General features: G+C 42.5%; 1 protein-coding gene across 1 annotated transcript; it reads right to left on the bottom strand.

Annotated features, from left to right (window-relative positions):
• Window positions 1-20,093: 20,093 nt before the first annotated feature.
• On the bottom strand, window positions 20,094-20,492 carry LOC123405567 (36.4 kDa proline-rich protein-like). The gene has a single exon (XM_045099212.1). It carries the CDS (start codon window positions 20,490-20,492, stop codon window positions 20,094-20,096), a length of 399 nt encoding a protein of 132 aa, XP_044955147.1.
• Window positions 20,493-21,371: the final 879 nt, after the last annotated feature.

The raw sequence follows: 21,371 nt of genomic DNA, 5'->3' as shown, positions 1-21,371 counted from the left end.
CATGGCTTCCGCCCATGAAGGACTAGCCTTACTCATAGTAGATACTCACGAAGTAGGTGATCTCTGTGCCCTTACAAACATGTCTGTTCAACTCCACAACACGAAGTAGGAGGCTCCCAAGAAATACCTAACCAACCTAGGAGGCACCACTCTCCAAAAGGTCACAGATGTGGTAGAACAATGAACTTCTTGCTCTTGTGCTTCTAAAGATAGTCTCCTCAACACAAAATCACTCTCTCATAGAATAGGCATGGGTGGGAGAGACTGATTTGGTGGAAATAAGTTTGGGGAGGCTAGAGATCAAGTTTCAAATGATTGGATTGGAATATCTTAGTCTCAACACCTGAGTAGGTGGCTCTATCTCAGAAAAATGGATCTGGAAATTAAGTGTGTGTTCTGAGTGCTTCCCCCACGAATGATAGGTGGGTGAAGGGTTATATTTAGGCAGCACACAAAATCGAACCATTACACCTAAAGTGGAAAACTCGGTGACACCAAAGTTAGAAACTCGATGGTACCTACTTGCACAAAATGTAGCAACTTTTGAATCTCGGTGGGATCGATATACACAACTCGGTGGCACCAAAAAGGGAGAAATTGTGCTTTCCATCTCACCCTTTTTGGTAACTGATGATAACATATAGATCAAAGCTCCGACAAAAGATATAATCAATGATTAGCATCGACGTTTTGAGAAGTATGTGAATAGCAAGAGCTCCACCTAAGTTTGTGCATTATTTAAAATTTGTGTTTGAATGCAAATGCACAATCGATTAGGATCATGGGTCACTCTTCCATGTCACATACATCTTGGTGGTGCGTATACAAGATAAGAATGAATAGTAATGCACATAACACCAACAAGATAAGTGAATGATCATCACATGGATAGCTAAAAGGAAAATAATATTCCATCAACCAAGAAAAGCGTATGATCAAACACAGGTAACTGGATAGAGTCATCCAAAAGACCAAAGTTTTGTAAAACCAAATCTCAAATAAAGTCAAAATATCTCTCTCTATCTCTCGAAGCCCTATGATCAATACATTTATCCCCCTTTGGCAACAAGTTACCAAAAATTTCAAAAAGTATAGAGCTAATCGTCTCTCTAGGTAGCTGATGATGGAGTCGACAGAAGAGCGTCCACGAAGGCATCTGTTGAGTGTCCTCTAGCTGGAGGAGTGGAAACTGGAGGTGCTTGAGCTGGAGCTGGTGCTAGATTTGAAGGAGCAGATGCTTGAGCTGATGAAGTTTTTCTTGTCTCCGAAGCAAGTACATCAGCTAATCTAGGCTTAGTGCTGAATCATGTGGTAGTGAGAGGGGGAAACTCTTCATCATCATCATCATCTGGGTGTGGAATCTGCACTGAGTCAACTTCATGTTGAGTTGTTTGACTATAGTGGTCAACTTCGTTACCTTCACATTCATGTTATGAAACTTTGTTTCCACGACTCTCTCAAGGTTTTTCTGTTTTTGCAGCATCTCCGAGATGTTCTTATCCATACCTTGGATAGATCTAACTAGAAATGCCATTTGCTCAGCTTGAGTTCTGAGTTGTGAAAATGGTGGTGGTTCATTTCTAGCACCCTCAACTTCTGCTTCGTGTGTTGCCATTCTTGCTGCAGGTGAGCTAAAGTCATCGTCATCCATCACCACTACATTGTCTTCAAATTCTAGCTGAAAGGGTAGATGGGGACGATCAAGGAGATATGCATGCTTGTCTAGCTTGGCATTGATAAGCATCTAAATGTACGGGGCATATCCACAAGATCTTTTCTGATCAGAGCAGTCCTCCGGATAGTGTCTACTATCAAGTCCATCACTCTGAATCTAGTGTGGTTGTCCAAATGGTGCAACATTTTGGTGGAGTCTCCTCGAATCATCCTATGGTCACCTCATTTAGGCATCAAGGTGTGTCTCAAAATGGTGTTAGTTGTGGGTATCCCTGTTTGCAACAAATATATTGAGCCCATCTTGTGAGTTGCCAAATACTTGTGAGGAATTGGCTTGTACATCCTGGACATGGAGTTGCGTCTCATCTTCGGTTCGAAATACACATCAACATCACTCTCTTTCTGCTTAGGGGCACCAATGATAGTGGCCCACTCATCAATTGTTGACTCATAATTGTGACCATCTGTCAGCGAGATAATAGAACTATCTCCATAGAAGTGAACAGTTGAAAAAATTGCATGATCAGCTCATCATTCCATGGGGTCTGCTCTTTCCCAACAAAATCTTCAATGTCCACTGACTTGAAAAAAATTGCACATGTGGAAAGAAATCTTCATTGAATTTGACGTAAGCCCACTCAACATATCTCATATCACTAACAGCTGGACTCTTGTCATACAAGATAGTCTCATAGAAATCTTGTTGTTCCTTGGTACGAAACCTTGGATCAACAACAGTTCTTCTCCTTATGGCATATGGATCTGCAACCCTCCATTTCCGCAAACCTTCATCTTTCCTCTTCTTCATATCTTCAGCTACAGGATGAGTAGCATTGTGTACTGGCAGATTTGGTCGGAGCTTCGTGACAATTGGTGCATTCGCATCTTCTTCCTATGCAACAAAGGCACTGGAAGCAGGGCCTTTCTCCTTGGCAGCTGCAGAAATATCCTTTGTAGTATTCCTATGAGCTACGTCCTTATTAACCTTGGAAGGAGGCTTAGGAGAAGATTTCCCCGGCATGGCATCAGCCATGAGCTTCTTCTTCTTAGGAGGAGCTGGGATCTCATCTTCTCCAGCATCATCTTCTGGTTCCTCATACATAGAAGTATTTCTCCCAACAACATGAATTACTCTCTTCCTGGCTCTCTTCACATGAGCCTTCTTAGCAGGTTTTTCAGTGGAGAGTGTCGTGCTCTTCCTTGTAGACTAAGGAGATCTAAGATCAGCGGGTCTTGCATACTCTTTCCTCATTGTTTTCTTAGGACCTTTGGAGGAGCTGAAGTTTCCTCTAGCACAAAATCTGATCCTATTCATATGAGTTCAACTTCTTCCTATGTGACGTGGCTACCTTGGGCAAGCCATGGGAGATGTAAGATCTAGGGTCAGAGTCAGTCTTCTTGGGACTTGTGCCTGAGTCCATCTCAACACTGTTTTCTTTGTAATCATTATGGTTATCCTGAGATCCAAACATCTTGGTAGACAAACAACAACTCAGCAGCTAACCAGCAAACATAAATCTTGTGAATTTGTTATAGAAGATCAGAAGGGTTGAACATCACAAAACACAAAAGGATTTTTCGAAATTTCAATTCAGAAACTTGGGCTATGATCTTCTACAGAATGTAAATCGGTAACATCGGTTTGGTAATTTCGGAGTCATCGAGAAAGTCTACTCGAATAACAGAAACTTGGCAGTCTATTTCGGTGTCACCGAAAAGAACTGCTCGATCTCACTGAGTTTCTTCTGAAGAACTGCTAAGGTAACAGACAATAGCGCCAGAAATTAGCACGTTGACGGAGACTTGGCTTGCGCTTGTTTTTTCCCTTGAAGAGGAAAGGGTGATGCAGCATAGGAGGAGTAAGTATTTCCCTCAGTTTTAGAACCAAGGTATCAATCCAGTAGGATAATCGCGTCAAGTCGAGAGTACCTACGCAAACTCAAAAGAGCTTGCACCCAACGCTATAAAGGGGTTGTCATTCCCTTCAAGATTGATTGCAAAGTGAGATCTAAAGGCGGAAAGTGCAACGAAGTAAAAGTGTAAGGCTGAAAATATGATGTGAAGTAGACCCCGGGGCCATAGTGTTCACTAGAGGCTTCTCTCAAAATAGAAAATATTACGGTGGGTGAACAAATTACTGTCGAGCAATTGATAGAACTGCGCAAAGTCATGACGATATCTAAGGGAATGATCATACATATAGGCATCACGTCCGAGACAAGTAGACCGATACTTTCTGCATCTACTACTATTACGCCACACATCGACCTCTATCGAGCATGCATCTACTGTATTGATTTCATGACGAACAGAGTAACACCTTAAGCAAGATGACATCATGTAGAGGGATAAACTCAAACCAATGATGAAAACCCCATCTTTTTACCCTTGATGGCAACAACACGATGCGTGCCTCGCTACCCCTTCTGTCACTGGGTGAGGTCACTGCATGGTATGAACCCAAAACCAAGCACTTATCTCCTTGCAAGAATCATAGATCAAGCTGGCCTAACAAAACCCACAACTCGAAGAGAATTACAAGGATATGAAATCATGCATAAGAGAGATCAGAAGAAACTCAAATAAGATTCATAAATAATCTGATCATAAATCGACAATTCATCGGATCTCGACAAACACAACGCAAAAGAAGATTTCATCGGATAGATCTCCATGAAGATAATGGAGAACTTTGTATTGAAGATCCAACAGAGAGAAGAAGCCATCTAGCTACTAGCTATGCACCCGTAGGTCTATGGTGAACTACTCACGCATCATCGGAGAGGTCATGGTGTTGATGAAGAAGCCCTCCGTATCCGAATACCCCCTCCGGCAGGGCACCAGAACGTGCCCTAGATGGGATCTTGCGAAGACAGAAGCTTGCGGCGGCGAAAAAGTATTTTCGTGGCTCTCCTGATTTTTTGTGGGATTTTAGGGAATATATAGGCGAAGGAGATAGGGCAGAGGAGGCCCAGGGAGCCCACAAGCCTGGGAGGCGTGGCCCCCTTAGCCGCGCCATGAGGGCTTGTGGGGTCCCTGGTGACCCTCTGCCTTGGTTCTCAAGTCTCCCAATCGTCTTTTGTTTCGGAAAAAAAATATTCGGAAGTTTTACTCCGTTTGGACTCCGTTTAAAATCCACCTCTGAAAAGGGTCAAAAACACGGAAAAAATAGGAATTGGCACTTGGCACTGAGTTAATAAGTTAGTCCCAAAAAAGATATAAAAGGCATACTAAACATCCAAAGTTTGACAAGATAATAGCATGAAACCATCAAAAATTATAGATACGTTGGAGACGTATCAAGCATCCCGAAGCTTAACTCCTGCTCGTCCTCGAGTAAGGAAGTGATAAAGACTGAATTTTTGATGTGGAGTGCCACCTAGCATAGTTTCCTTTGCAACTTCTTTCATGTGACATGAATGTTCAGATCCGTAAGATTCAAAACAATAGTTTGCTATTGACATGAAAACAATAATACTTCAAGCAAACTAGGAAGGTAATCATGAACTTTTGAAATAACAAGGCCAAAGAAATTTATCCCTTCAAAATCATATAGTCTGGCTATGCTCCATCATCCTCACACAACTAACTTAAATCATGCACAACCCCAGTATTGGCCAAGTAATTGTTTTCGCACCATTACTTTCTCAAACCTTTTACAAGTATCACGAAATACATGAGCGTGAGCCATAGATATAGCACTATAGGTGGAATAGAGTGTGGTGGTGGTTGTGAGACTAAAAGGAGGAGATGGTCACATTAACTCGGCGTATCAAAGGGTTATGGAGATGCCCATTAATAGATATCAATGTGAATGAGTAGGGATTGCCATACAAAGGATGCACGAGAGCTATAAGTATGTGAAAGCTCAAAAGGAGAACTAGTGGGTGTGCATCCAACTTGCTTGCTCACTAAGACCTAGGGCAAGTTGAGGAAGCCCATCATTGGAATATACAAGCCAAGTTATATAATAAAGATTCCCACTAGTATATGGTGGTGACGAAGCAAGGAGCTCTCAATCATGAAGAACATGGTGCTATTATGAAGCACAAGTGTGGAAAAAGATAGTAGTATTGTCCCTTCTCTCTTTTTCTCTCTTTTTTAATATATTTTTTATTTGGGCTCTTTGGACTCTCTTTTTTTATTTGGGCTCTGTGGCCTCTTTTTTTTATTTCCTCACATGGGACAATGCTCTAATAATGATGATCATCACACTTTTATTTACTCATAGCTCAAAGCTTAGAACGATGATGACTCTATGGGAAATGCCTCCAACAGTGTACCGGGATGTGCAACGATCAAGCTTGGCGTATGACATTGAAACATCTCGCTAGCTATCTTACGATCATGTAATGGCAATATGAGAGTGACGGCACAAGTCATGAGACGGAACGGTGGGAGTTGCATGGCAATATATCTCAGAATGGCTATGAAGATGCCATAGTAGGTAGGTATGGTGGCTGTTTTGAGGAAGGCATATGGTGGGTTTGTGCACCGGCGAAAATTGTGCGGCACTAGAGAGGCTACCAATGGTGGGAGATGAAAGTGGATCCATACCATGGACTCACATTAGTCATGAATAACTCACATACTTGTTGCGAAAGTTTTTATTGGTAATGTAAACAAGGTGCTAAATGCATACTCCTAGGGGAATGGTTGGTAGGTGTTAACCATCGCGCGATCCCGACCGCAACACAAAGGATGACAATCAATAGATCAATTATGCTCCGACTTCCTAACATAGAGGTTCACCATACATGCATGTTACGGGAATCACTAACCTCAACTCAAGTATTTCTAGATTCACAACACCCTACTAACATAACTCTTAATATCACAAAAGCCCCGTCTCAAAACTAATTGAGAGGAATCAAACTTCTCTTTCTACTCAATGCACATGAAGATGGAAGTTTTTGTATCCTCTTGGGGTACCTATCACCTTTGGGACTACTTTAATAGCACAAGCCAACTACCAAGTTACGCACCGTCGTGCTCTAAAAGATCTAAGTGAAGCACATAGAGCAAAATTATCTAGCTCAAAAGATATAAGTGAAGCACGACGAGCATTCTAGCCAAATCACGGTGAGTGCATGTCTATCTCTCTAGGTGTGGAGCAAGGAAGATTGTGACACAACAAAAATAAAAGACTCCTACGATACAAGACGTCCAAGCAAAACACATAACATGTGGTGAATAAAAATATAGCCCCAAGTAACGTTACCGATGGATTGAAGACGAAAGAGGGGATATCTTCCTGGGGCATCCCCAAGCTTAGGATTTTTCGGCATCCTTGAATCAACTGGGGGTGGCTTGGGCATCCCCAAGCTTGAGCTCTTGCCACTCTTTATCTCTTTGTCCGTAAGAATTTCACCCAAAACTTGAAAACTTCACAACACGAAACTTAAACAGAAACTCGTGATATCATTAGTATAAGAAAGCAAATCACCACTTCCTTAGGTACTGTAGCAAACTTAAATTCTACTTATGTTGATGTTGGGTTACTGCATTTTCAATCTTCAATGGATAATACCCCCCGATACTATCCATAGTTTCATCAAAATAAGCAACCAACTCAACAAAAATAGAATCTGTTAACAGCAGACTAGTCTGTAGCAATCTATATACTTTGTATATTTATGGTACTTCAAAAATTCTGAAAAATTACGACAGTCTAAAGAATTTGCGAAGCAATCAGCAGAAAAAAGAATAAACTCAAAAGCTCTCACATAAAAAAATGAAAATTATTTTCGTGAGCAGAAAGTTTCTGTCTTTTCTACCATGATCAAACGATCATCCCCAAGACTAATCATAACGGTTTCACTTGGCACAAACGCAAAAGAAACACAAAAAACACAATCATAAAAGAATTATGAAAGTGTGGAAAACACAAAATAGAAAGAAAAAGGATAGATTCGTTGGGTTGCCTCCCAACAAGCGCTATTGTTTCACGCCCTTAGCTAGGCATTGATAGTTCAATGATGCTCACACAAAAGACAAGAATTGAAGCACAAAGAGAGCATCATGAAGCATGTGAAAATCACATCCAAGTCTAACATACTTCCTATGCATAGGCATTTTATAGGAAAACAGATTGTGAAGACAACCAATAGTTACCATATGCAAGGAAGAAGAAAGAGACAATATCAATCTCAACATCACGAGAGGTAATTTGGTAACATGAAAGTTTCTACCACAATATTTTCCTCTCTCATAGCAATTACTTGTGGGATCATATTCAAATTCAACAATATAGCTATCACAAAGGATATTCTTTTCATGATCAACATGCATGCAAAGTTGACGCTCTTCAAAAATAGTGGGATTATCATCAACTAAAGTCATGACTTCTCCAAACCCATTTTCAATGTCATTGAAAATATCATATTCATCATGAGGCTTGAACAAATTTTCAAGATGATAAGAAAAATCATCACCCCAATCATGATCTTTGCAACAAGTAGTGGACAAAGCAAAACTAGCATCCCCAAGCTTAGGGTTTTGCATATTTTTAGCATGATTGTCACTAATAGAATTTATAGTGAAACCATTGCAATCATGCTTTTGATCCAAGGAGCCCTCGTGAATCACTTCATAAATTTCCTCATCACGATTTTCAGATTCACGCATCTTAAGCAAAACTCCATAAAGATAGTGAAGTGCACTCAACTCACTAGCAATTGGATCAACATAATTGGATCTCTTAAAGAGATTAGCAAGTGGATGAGGATCCATATCACTAGATATTCACCAAGCGAAGATGCAAGCATATTGAAGACACATGGCACACAAGCGAACAGAAAGAAAGCGAGAGAAAAGGGAGATCAAAAATGGCAAACGAAAAAAGGCAAATTGGTGAAGTGGGGGAGAGGAAAACGAGAGGCAACAGGCAAAAAAGGTAAATGCAAGAGATGAGTTTGTGACACTTACTTGGATAGATCTTGAGTTGATCTCTCCCCGGCAACGGTGGCAGAAATCCTTCTGCTGCTGGCTACGCCTATAGGGATTTCCTTGGCAAGTATGCAAAGGATTCCCCCGCGGCCTTGGAGCCTTGCGTTGGTGTTCCCTTGAAGAGGAAAGGGTGATGTAGCACAACGGCGGTAAGTATTTCCCTCAGTTTGAGAACCAAGGTATCAATACAGTAGGAGGATCGCGTCAAGTCACAAGTACATGCACAAACACAAAGAGATTGCACCCAACGCTATGAAGGAGTTGTCAATCCCTTATAGATTGTTTGCAAAGTGAACACTCAAAGCAAAAATAAACAAAGCAAAGTAAAAGTAAAAGCTGAGATGATAATTGTGAGTAGACCCGGGGGTTGTCAATCTCTCATGAAAGCAAGTAGACGGTAGGTGAACGAATTACTGCCGAGCAATTGATAGAACCGCGCAAAGTCATGACGTTATCTATGGCAATGATCATACATATAGGCATCACGTCCAAAACAAGTAGACCAATACTTTCTGCATCTACTACTATTACTCCACACGTCGACCGCTATCCAGCAAGCATCTAGTGTATTGAGTTCATAAGAACAGAGTAACGCCTTAAGCAAGATGACATGATGTAGATGGACAATCTCAAATCTATGATGAAAGCCCATCTTGTTACCCTTGATTGCAACAACACGATGCGTGCCTTGCTGGCCCTTCTGTCACTGGGAAAGGTCACCGCACGGTATGAACCCAAAACCAAGCACTTCTCCCATTGCAAGAATCATAGATCTAGTTGGCCAAACAAAACCCAAGACTCGGAGAGACTTACGAGGATATCAAATAATGCATATAAGAAATCAGCAAAGACTCAAATATAATTCATAGATAATCTGATCACAAATCCACAATTCATCGGATCTCGACAAACACACCGCCAAAGAGGATTACATCGGATAGATCTCCATGAAGATCATGGAGAACTTTGTATTGAAGATCCAAGAGAGAGAAGAAGCCATCTAGCTACTAACTACGGACCCGTAGGTCTGAAGTAGACTACTCACGAGTCATTGGAGAGGCAATGATGTTGATGTAGAAGCCCTCCAGCTCCAAAGTCCCCTCCAGCAGGGCACCGGGAAGGGTCTCCAGATGACATCTCGCGGAAACGTAACTTGCGGCGGTGGAAAAGTGGTTTCATGGACGTCCTCATTTTTTCTGGGATTTTAGGGAATATATAGGCCAAAGAGCTAGGGAAGGGGAGCTCCACGGGGGCCACAAGCTTGGTAGCCGCGGGCCCCGCCCTGGCCGCGGCTACAGGGCTTGTGGGCCCCCTATGGGCTTCCTTCCTTGGCTATCAAGTCCCCCGATCTTCTTCTGTTCTGGAAAAATTCATTTCGGGGATTTTATTCCGTTTGGACTCCGTTCCAAAATCAGATTTGAAAAGAGTCAAAAACACAGAAAAACAGGAACTGGCACTTGGCACTAAATTAATAAGTTAGTCACAAAAAAGATATAAAAGCTATATAAACCATCCAAAGTTGACAAGATAACAACATGAAACCATCAAAAATTATAGATACGCTTGAGACGTATCACGGAGGCGCTCGTGGAGGCAAAGGTGACGACCAGGGGTCCTTCTGGGCATCTTAGGGTTTTATACGAAGGGTTTTTGAGGAACTGATTTCAAAATCCCGTCTGCCTAAATATATACCCCTTCATTGTCGGTGTCACTTAGATTACAAAATTGGTGTCACCGAGTTCCTCTGCTGTCAGCTGACACGAAAACTAGGTGTGACCAAGTTGGTGATTTTGGTGGTACCGAGATTGAAGACCAGATGAACTTTGGAAATTTGGTGGAGCCGAGTTTGTGGGGTTGGTCTCACCAAGATTTACAAAAACGTTTTGGTAGGCGGCCTTTGATGATACGGAACTCCAAGTGCTCCTTCATACAGAGGGATCGACAAGAGCTTGTTGTTTTGTGATGAAGCATGAATAGAACTTGAGATCAGGAAGCATAGATAGCTAGAGGAGGATCCTAGGCATTCTTGTCCATCCAATTGGCGAAAGCTGAATCAACAGCCAAATAACAACAATTGGATACTTGAGGACATATTTTATCCTCTGAATTAAGGTACTTGGGCGATAACAAAGACATCTATATATGAGTATATTGACTTAGGAGCCATGTAAGAATACTTGATCATAGGTCGTACTCATCGTTAAGCACAAGTGGGGTTACCACTTTTACATAAGCATTTTTGTGTTCATATCCTTAGGAGATGCTTATACTCAAGATTTATAGTAAAGCTCCCCCTTGATATGACATCCCCCCTAAGACTGATAAACTAACCTTGGATTTTATCGTAGAAGACTTAAAGTAGGTGAAGTAGTGGTGGATGCTCAATGTTGATGAATATCATCTTGAGTTGAGAGCAATCCTTGTTGTTTCTTACTCTTCTCACATACATGGGTTAGCCCCAAATCAAAAGGAACATATGCAAGAATATCTATGGACATGGAGTGAAACACACATGGGATGATGTCGAAAGATATATTAATTACCTTGTTCCTTGCTTACCTTTGATGGAATATGTGACTCCTTGAGCTAATGCATATGGTTAAGGTTGATTGTATGTAGTTCTTGCCAAAATGAATAAGAGTGAATTTCATTGGCGGAGTCACCCCTCAAGAACTTTCTAGTTCTTCCTCTTGGGGATCCACATCAACTTGATGGGAACCTTGGAGTTGTGGCAGCACTAGATGAGGTAGTGCTAGTAGTGTCCTTGGGAATCCACTTGACCATGACTTGGGGTTCATCTTCAAATAAGTCAATGCCATCTTGAAGCTTTCCCTTAACCTTGTAGTCTTGTGGTAGAAGGCCATCTTGTGAGCTTGTTCCTTTGGGAGAAGTAGGATCATACTTCTCCTCTTGAGGAACAAACGTAGGAATGGGATATGGACCTTCTTACCAATCATCTCCGTTGACGTTGAAGTACCCAACACCTTGTTTCTTCCGATGTCCTCCTTGCTTGCCCACAATTTCCTCAAAAAATTTACTGCCAGCAAGACTCTTGAAGGCACCTCTCTCTATAATCCCTTTCAATAAATCATTTTCTTGCTCAAGTGTAACTTGGCTAAGAGACTCATTAGTGGAATAAAGAGAGCTACTAGGAACAACATTATTAGATTTAGCTTTACCATTATTGTTACTAGATGAAGAAACTTTCTTGCCTTTGTTACTAGTGTTCTTAGGTCTAACTTGTGGAACAACTGTAGACAAGGGTAATCGTTTGGCTAGATAAGAAGAACTCTTCTTTCGAAGATCATCATTGATCGCTTTTACGAACTCATGCCCTTGATCCAAATTGAGATTCTCGAAGTGTAGCTTCTCATGTGTTCTTGCAAGCTCTCTATGATCTTCTAGAGTAGTTTCATGAGCTAACGTAAGAGTTTTTAATTCTTGAGTTAGTCATTCAATCTCTTTCTTATCATCATCACTCGATTTTCTTGACTAGTATGATAATTAGCAAGTTCATTTTCATTACAATAACTAGTTTTATCAAAGAGCAAGTCGTCTTCTCGTAACAAGTCATCCTCATCACTATTAAAATCACGATACTCGGGGTGTGATACCTTGGTCTCTTTAGCCATGAAGCAGTTTCCTAACCCCTCATTTGGTGAATCAAATAGGTCACAGGAGTTGGAGGAAACAAGTGCAATGCCGACAACACCTTCATCTTGACTATAGTCGGAGTTGGAGTGGTAGATTCTCTGAAATTGTTTGTCAGACTCGGAGCCAGAAACCCATTCACCAACATGAGCTTGATGTCTTCTTATTGAGATGCTCTTGGTGTATTTGTCCTTCTTCTCCCATTCCTTGCCTCTCCGTGAGTGTCTTCGTTCATGACGATCTTGTCCACTCCTTATCTCTCTACCAGGTGACTCGTCCCTTGAGCTTCGTCTTTGAGGTGAGTCTTCTCTTTGTTTGTAGCTAGCCGAGCACTCACCCGAGTAGTGTCCGAGCTTCCCACAATAGTAGCAGTTTCGGTCAGAGCTTGAGCTTCTCTCTTTGCCTCCACTCTTGTAGAACTTGTTGAATTTTCTGACGAGGAGGCTTAACTCTTCATCAGTGACAAGATTGTCCTTTGAAGTAGAGGGAGCATCACATGAAGCTTTGTAAGCACCGTTTGACTTGTTGTGTAACTCATCTTTGTTCTTAAGTGACATCTCGTGAGCAACTATCCTACCAATGATTTCAGTTGGCTTGAGATCTTTGTAGTTTGGCATCATTTGGATCAATGTGCACACAGTGTCATACTTTCCATCAAGATCTATAAGTATCTTCTTGATGATGAATTTTTCGGTCATCTCTTCGCTTCCTAAGACGGCGATCTCATTGGTGATGAGAGCTAGCCTAGAGTACATTTCAGCGACACCTTCACCATCCTTCATCTTGAACTTGTTAAGCTGACTTTGAAGTACATCCAACTTAGATTCTCTCACAGAATGAGTACCATCGTCCATATCAATGAAAGTATCCCAAACTTCTTTTGCATTCTCAAGGCGGCTGATTTTATTGAACTCTTTGGGGCATAGAGAGTTGAATATGATGTCACAGGCTTGTGCATTTAGTTGCAACATCTTTAGTTCATCGGCTTTCGCATCATGATCCGGTTCATGCCCTTCTCCGAAGAAGTTACCTTACACACCAACACGAATAACAGCCCATACGTGAGTATTAAAGGCGAGAATATGCATTTTCATCTTATGCTTCCAACTAGCAAAATTAGTGTCATCGAAGTATGGACCTCTACGGCGATAATTTCACTCACATGATGCCATACTCTCCTAGGTTGTGAAACCAATGCAATGGAGACCAAAGCTCTGATACCACTTGTAGGATCGAAAGTATGTCTAGAGGAGGGGTGATTAGAATACTTGACAAGATAATTTTTTGGACTTTTCCCAATTTTAGTTGTGGGGCAGAGTTGGCAATTATGGCAAGTCAAATACATCCTACACATGTAAATCTCTGAGTTAGTAAAGGAGTAAGGTAGGGAGATCAAACGCATGAGGTTGACACGGCAAAGTTTTGGCATGGTTCTGATAGGTGGCGCTATTGTACGTCCATGTTGGTGGAGACGTCAACCCACGGAGGGTAATGGATGCGAGAGTCCACAAAGGGCTCCACCAACATGGGGTCCCCGAAGAAGCGGCCTTGTCTATTCCACCACGGCTTCCGCCCAGGAAGGACTTGCCTTACTCATGGTAGGTCTTCACGAAGTAGGCAATCTCCTTGCCCTTACAAACATCTTGGTTCAACTCCACAAAACAAAGTAGGAGGCTCCCAAGCGACACCTAACCAATCTAGGAGGCACCAACCTCCAAGAGGTAACAGATGTGGTAGAATGATGAACTCATTGCTCCTGTGCTTCTAAAGATAATCTCCTCAACACAAAATCACTCTCTCATAGAATATGCATGGGTAGGCTAGATTGATTTGGTGGAAAATAGTTTGGGGAGATTAGAGATCAAGTTTCAAATCATCGGATTGGAATATCATGGTCTCAACACATCACTAGGTGGCTCTCTCTCAGAAAAATCCAACTGTTACACCTAAAATGGCTCTCTGTGGAAATGAAGTGTGTGTTCTAAGTGCTTCCCCCATGAATGAGAAGTGGATGAAGGGGTATATATAGACAACACACAAAATACAATCGTTACACCTAAACTGGCAAACTCGGTGACACCGAAGTCATAAACTCGATGGTACAAACTCGCACAAAAGGTAGCAACTTTTGAATCTCGGTGGGACCGGTATACACAACTCGGTGGCACCGAAAAGGTGGCTAACGGTCAGGTGACAAAACTCAGTGACACCTATACTCAAACTGGTAAATTCCGATTTTTTGTACTAAGGCAACAGAAAGTTGGTCACCCTGAACTCGGTAGCACCGATATGGTTGCGGTTGCACCGATTTGGTGGGAATGGCTATGGATCTGTCCGAGGTCAAACTCGGTGTGACCGAAATAGAATGTTGGTGGCTCCGAATTTGAGTATGTGGAATTTGACATAATGGTTATGTAGGAAAAATGACTGAGTATTTTGGTGACTAACTTTGAGCACTTGAGCAACCAGTAAATTTTAATACCTCACCCCCTTTTAATAGTATTAGCTTTCTATGGACTCAAAAGTGATTTCTCACAAATATAAAATGAAGAGTCTTCTAACTTGAAGCTTGAGCCAATCTTATTCCTTTCTTGCATCAAGGGGCATCCCCACATAAGCCTTTTGCCAAAGCATCTTTTGAACTTTTCTGAACTATACTTGGATAAACATATTAGTCCAATGATGCATATGTTTTGATCAATTATCAAAACCACCCTAGGGAGAAATTGTGCTTTCAAATATTCATGATCACTTCATCCTGGAGCACGTCAAGCGTGGGGAGATTGATCTTATTAACCTCAACACTAATGAACAACTTGGGGATATTTTCACGAAGCCATTGGATGAAGCAGGATTTCGCGAGTTAAGGCATGATCTAAATATCATTTATTCGAGCAATGTGGATTGATGTTAGGCACACCCCACCACTCTCGTCATTCAATCTTCTTTAGATGCAGGAATGGACTTAGGGGGTGTTATTCTCTAAATGAACTCTCTCCCCCTATTATGCATAAATCGATAAAGTCTTTCACATTCTTCATTTGTGATGACACACATGCTTATTAGACGAGTTTTGGTCATGGGACCAAGGTCAAATATTCACGGTGCCATACCAATTGACTCAAACATAAGTGACCTCGTCTACCACCCCCCTCATAGCAAGATATTTGCTTTTCAGATCATATTTGCTTGTTGTGTCACTCCATATTTTGTTTTTGTCGTGTTTGGTATCTATCAACTTGGTGTGTCTCTTCTTGTATTGGATGGTTTGAATGTCTCCTAGTCAGGTTCTATCCATTTCTTAAACTCAAAACTTCCATAGGTCGTGTTTTCTTTTGCATTTCGGCTGTTTTTGGTTGTAAGTGAAAGTACCGCTCTGAGCCCGGTACTACCACTTCAGGGACTCTTGGAGGTTCAAGAGGTGGTAACTGCCTCATAACCATTTACTCTTCCCCTCCTCGAGTTCTCTATCCTAGGCAACCAAGAACTCCGTGAGAGGCTGACTCTGGATCCCCCATTCCATGTTGTCCTTTGCATTTCCGTTTGATGGGAGTAATCTCGTCCTCTACCTTATGTCGCGGACACCATTATTGCCCTTGATCGTTCTCTCTTCGGCTTTCATTTTGGAATCTTGGATCTAGGGAAATGCATGAGTTTTCTACGATTTTTCAAAAAATCTAGGCATGGCTTGGATGTGAAATGGCTACTAGATAGAGTTAGTGGTACATGGTCATTGGAAGGGTTGCGTTTTTGGTCACTGGTACTACCGAATTCCTGCGACGGAAGTACCACAACAATTTGGGCGGTATTAATGCTAGTGTTTGACCCGTACTACGAGCAACACGGTACTACCGCTTATCTCTCCGCGGTACTACCACTGCTAGGAGCGGTACTACCGCTTGTGACCTTACACTCCTGCCTTTCTATGGTTCATCGTCAACTCTCTCTATTGTTTTTCTTTGTCTTATGCAATGGATTTACACTGGTTTTTCTCTTGTTCCTTATTTGTGGTTTCCACATGATGGTAGCTCCACTCCTCCAGCTCGCCGCACAAATCGAAGCAGGTCTGGTGGTTCCAAGCATTTTCGTTCATCTGAGGAAACCGAGGCTGGTTCTAGTGTTTAAAAACAACGGCAATCTATGAAAAAAATTGTTAGCAAGAAGAAGTCTGCCAAAGATCCTCAGGATATGACTGGGAAGGAGTTTTGGCATTTCTTCAATACAATCCATATGTCCATCATTAGGACGAGGCTCTTGTTGGGCGTCCCTTCTCGAACAAGGCTCATTCACTCATTTATGTGGGAGTTCTCAAACACATGATGATCCTCTATGTGGTTTCAAATCTATTGATACATGGTACATGGGAAGCCATCCTCACACTGAGTATTTTTCTCAAGCTCATGTTCTGTGTCTGCAGTGGGGTATGTTTCCCAACATCAGCTTCAACAAGGACTTTTGCGACGAGATTGTGGCTCAATTCTATGCAACGGTTCACTTTCACCATGATGAGGAGAGAAGCATGACATGGATGACTGGTGGTCATGTGTTGCGCTCCATCTAGAATACCTTCATGAACTCTCTGGGCTATGCTGATCAAGGTTATTGGACTGAGGACACACACTGACAGAGTTGTAGCAATTCAAGAGTCCAAGGTTATTCGTTACTCGAAGGTGGTGAAGACTGCCAAGGGTGACCACACTGATCTCATTCCTTTTCTGGACATAATGCACCATATATGTCGCAACACTCCCATTGGGAACAAGGATCGGTTGGACTCTTATCTCGTGAACCTACTACTTATGTGAATGAAAGGAGAGGTTCCGTGAGTCTACTTTGGATGTTTCCCACATTATGTGGTAGGAGCTTTGTTAAGCCATGCTTGACACGTAGGTGCCTATATATGGCCCCTATCTCTTTAAGGTGATTGATGATACTTGGACTCCTACATTTCCTAATGAGCCTCTTGTGTCAAACCACTTGGTAATCATGGTATCCTTAAGCTCTGTGTGAAGGATAATTGGGGCATTACACCTATCGTTCTTGAGATTGCCCCCACTGACTCTGATGATGAGCCTGTGCCTGCTGCTACCTCTTGAGCTTGCATTGGTTTTTACCTTGAAGAGGAAAGGGTGATGCAGCACAGTACCAGTAAGTATTTCCCTCAGTTTGAGAACCATGGTATGAATCCCGTAGGAGTATCAAGCCAAGTTCCTAAAGTACCTGCGCAAAAACAACAAACTTGAACCCAACGCTACAGAGGGGTTGTCAATCCCTTCATGATTGATTGCAAGGTGAGATCTGAAGGCGAAAAGTGCAACAAAGTAAAAGTGTGGAGCTGAAAATATAATGTGAAGTAGACCCGGGGGCCATAGTGTTCACTAGAGGCTTCTCTCTTGATAGCAAATATTACGGTGGGTGAACGAATTACTGTCCAGCAATTGATAGAACCGCGCAAAGTCATGACGATATCTAAGGCAATGATCATACATATAGGCATCACGTCCGAGACAAGTAGACCGATACTTTCTGCATCTACTACTATTACTCCACACATCGACCGCTATCCAGCATGCATCTAGTGTATTGAGTTCATGACAAACAGAGTAACGCCTTAAGGAAGATGACATGGTGTAGAGGGATAAATTCATGCAATAGATATAAACCCCATCTTTTTACCCTTGATGGCAAGCACACGAAGCGTACCTTGCTACCCCTTCTGTCACTGGGTGAGGTCACCGCACGGTATGAACCCAAAACTAAGCACTTCTCCCATTGCAAGAATCATAGATTAAGTTGGCGAAACAAAACCCACAACTCGAAGAGAATTACAAGGATATGAAATCATGCATATAAGAGATCAGAAGAAACTCAAATAAGATTCATAGATAATCTCATCATAAATCACAATTCATCGGATCTAGACAAACACACTGCAAAAGAATATTACATCGGATAGATCTCCATGAAGATCATGGAGAACTTTGTATTGAAGATCCAAGAGAGAGAAGAAGCCATCTAGCTACTAGCTATGGACCCGAAGGTCTATGGTGAACTGCTCACGCATCATCAGAGAGGCAATGGTGTTGATGAAGAAGCCCTCCTTGTCCGAATCCCCCCTCCGGCAGGGCACCAGAACGTGCCCCAGATAGGATCTTGCGGTGACAGAAGCTTGCAGCGGCGGAAAAGTATTTTCGTGGCTCTCTCCCGTGGTTTTGGATTTTTTGGAGATTTATAGGTGGAAGAAGTTGGCAGAGGAGCCACAGGGGGCCCACAAGCCTGCTAGGCGCCCCCAGGCCGCGCCTGGGGGGCTTGTGACCTCTCCCGGGGTCCTTTGCCTTGGTTCTCAAGTTCCCCGCGTATCTTCTGTTCCGAAAAAAATCTTTTTGGAGGTTTTATTCCGTATGGACTCCGTTTAATATTCTCCTCTGAAAAGGGTCAAAAACACGGAAAAAACAGGAACTGGCACTTGGCACTGAGTTAATAAGTTAGTCCCAAAAAAGATATAAAAGGCATACAAAACATCCAAAGTTTGACAAGATAATAGCGTGGAACCAACAAAAATTATAGATACGTTGGAGACGTATCAAGCATCCCCAAGCTTAACTCCTGCTTGTCCTCGAGTAGGGAAGTGATAAAGAAGAATTTTTGATGTGGAATGCTACCTAGCATATTTGTCCTTTGTAACTTCTTTCATGTGACATAAATGTTCGGATCCATAAGATTCAAAACAATAGTTTTCTATTGACATGAAAACAATAATACTTCAAGCAAACTAGCAAGGTAATTATGAACTTTCGAAATAACAGAGCCAAATAAAGTTTTCCCTACAAAATCATATTGTCTCGCTATGCTCCATCATCCCCACACAACGAATTTAAATCATGCACAACCCCGGTATAGGCTAAGTAATTATTTTCGCACTCTTACTTTCTCAAACCTTTTTCAACTCTCACGCAATACATGAGCGTGAGCCATGGATATAACACTATAGGTGAAAAAGAATGTGGTGGAGGTTGTGAGGCAAAAAGGAGGAGATGGTCACATTGACTCGGCGTATCAAAGGGCTATGGAGATGCCCATTAATAGATATCGATGTGAAAGACTAGGGATTACCATGCAATGGATGCACTTAGAGCTATAAGTGTGTGAAATTTCAAAAGAAGAACTAGTGGGTGTGCATCCAACTTGCTTGCTCACGAAGACCTAGGGTAATTTTGAGGAAGCCCATCATTGGAATATACAAGCCAAGTTGTATAATGAAGATTCCACTAGTATATGATGGTGAAAAAACAAGAGACTCTCAATGATGAAGAACATGGTGCTTATTGTGAAGCACAAGTGTGGAAAAAGATAGTAGCATTGTCCCTTCTCTCTTTTTTTTGTTTGGGCTCTTCGGCCTCTCTTTTTTTATTTACTTTTGGTGGGAAACTTTGGCCTCTTCTCATTTTTTACTCACATGGGACAATGCTCTAATATTGATGATCATCACTCTTTTATTTACTCACAGCTCAATGCTTAGGACAATGATAACTCTATAGGAAATGCCCATGTGAGATTTCCCATCCGTTGAGGTGCACTTGGGACATACTAGGGAACCCTGTACACATCGTTTGGGGTCGTAGAGGAAACTTCCGTCGGACTTCCTTGCGGATTCAGTCTCAAATCTCTCCCTAATAATAAAGCAAATAGGGTTTCTGGTTGTCCGTCATGGCATTTATGCAAAAAGCCCTTCCGTTTTCTTTTAATAAACCCACTGTCCAATTTTAAGTCAAATCGTTTTCTGTCATTTCATTCTTACACAAACAGCCCTGCAGTTTTGCCTATTCAACCCGCAAACCACTCGCGCAGCATCCGGATCGGATCAACGCGACGTCGAGGTCGGCCACGCCGGACAGCAGCGGGCAGCAGGTCTCGCTGGCGTTGGTGCCCACCACCGCATGCACCACCCAGTTGAGCGCGTCCACGCACGCCACCAGCTTCAGCACGTCCACGGGGCACTTGCCCGTCGGCGACGATGGCGTTGGTGTGGCCGGCGTCGGGGGCCTCGGCGCGGGGGAGTACGGCGGTGGAGAGCACGGCACGGACGACGGCGGGGGAGTCACCTTCGGCGGCGGCAGGGGGGGAGGCGTCGCCAGGGTAGGGCAGCTTGGGCACCCCGACGACGGCGCGGCCAGCACAGAGAGAAGCGCCACCAGCACGAGCGGCGCAATGCGGGCCATGGTGCCTGGCTAGCTGGCTAGCTTCGAGGTACGTTGAAGCGCTCTAGCTAGCTATTTGTATCATGTTCTGCAGATTGACGCGGCTCTGAATGATGTTCTCTAACTGATGACTTAAAACGATTGTACACTGAAATCGACGCCTTTGAAAACTGAAACAGACACCTTACTTGATAGCAGGCAGAGGCGCAGAGCCAACAGTCATGCTCTTGGATTAATATTCTACAGGTTAACAACACCCATTGATCATCCTTGTTCAGTTCAAAATCTTTGCAATGGATATTTGTTCTTTTAGAGATCAAGGGCAATTGTGAATGTAGTTCACCAAGACACCAAGTGAAAATACTTGCCAGGTTCAATCATCTCTTACAAAACGCTTCAATCAAAAAAGGAAATGGAAGCAATGAACGAAGGAGCACGAAAGGAGGCACTCAAAGGTGGTGCAGGATCAGTCTGCGTTGTTGTCCCACCCATCGACTGGGTGGTGGTGGTTGTTTTTGGGTTTGCTACTTTTTTTACAAAAAAAGAGTTCATTTTTTAACCATGGGAATTATTACAATCGTTCTGATATAATGAATGAATCTCTCGAGGAACATACCTCAACCAAAGAGCAGTACGAGAGTTATTATGGCCCAACTGGGTAAGGCTATGAGCAATAGAATTACGATGGCGACGGACCAGGGAAATAACATGCTCCCTGTTCATGCTACTTAAAGAAAACATTTGTGCAAAACGCAAAGAACCGAATGATCAGAAAGATATGTATGGGAGTGGTTATGGCAACGAGTCGATTACATCGGTGATGCCTAACTTAGGGGCAAGCGGTTATTTTCATGCTAGAACTTGCGGCATACATCTCACTGGTGCAAAATTTTGGTTCGG

This window comes from Hordeum vulgare, chromosome 6H (genome assembly GCF_904849725.1).
Source record: "Hordeum vulgare subsp. vulgare chromosome 6H, MorexV3_pseudomolecules_assembly, whole genome shotgun sequence".
Lineage (NCBI taxonomy): Eukaryota > Viridiplantae > Streptophyta > Magnoliopsida > Poales > Poaceae > Hordeum > Hordeum vulgare.
Note: the sequence above shows the minus strand (reverse complement) of the source record. Positions and strands in the feature narration are given on the sequence as shown.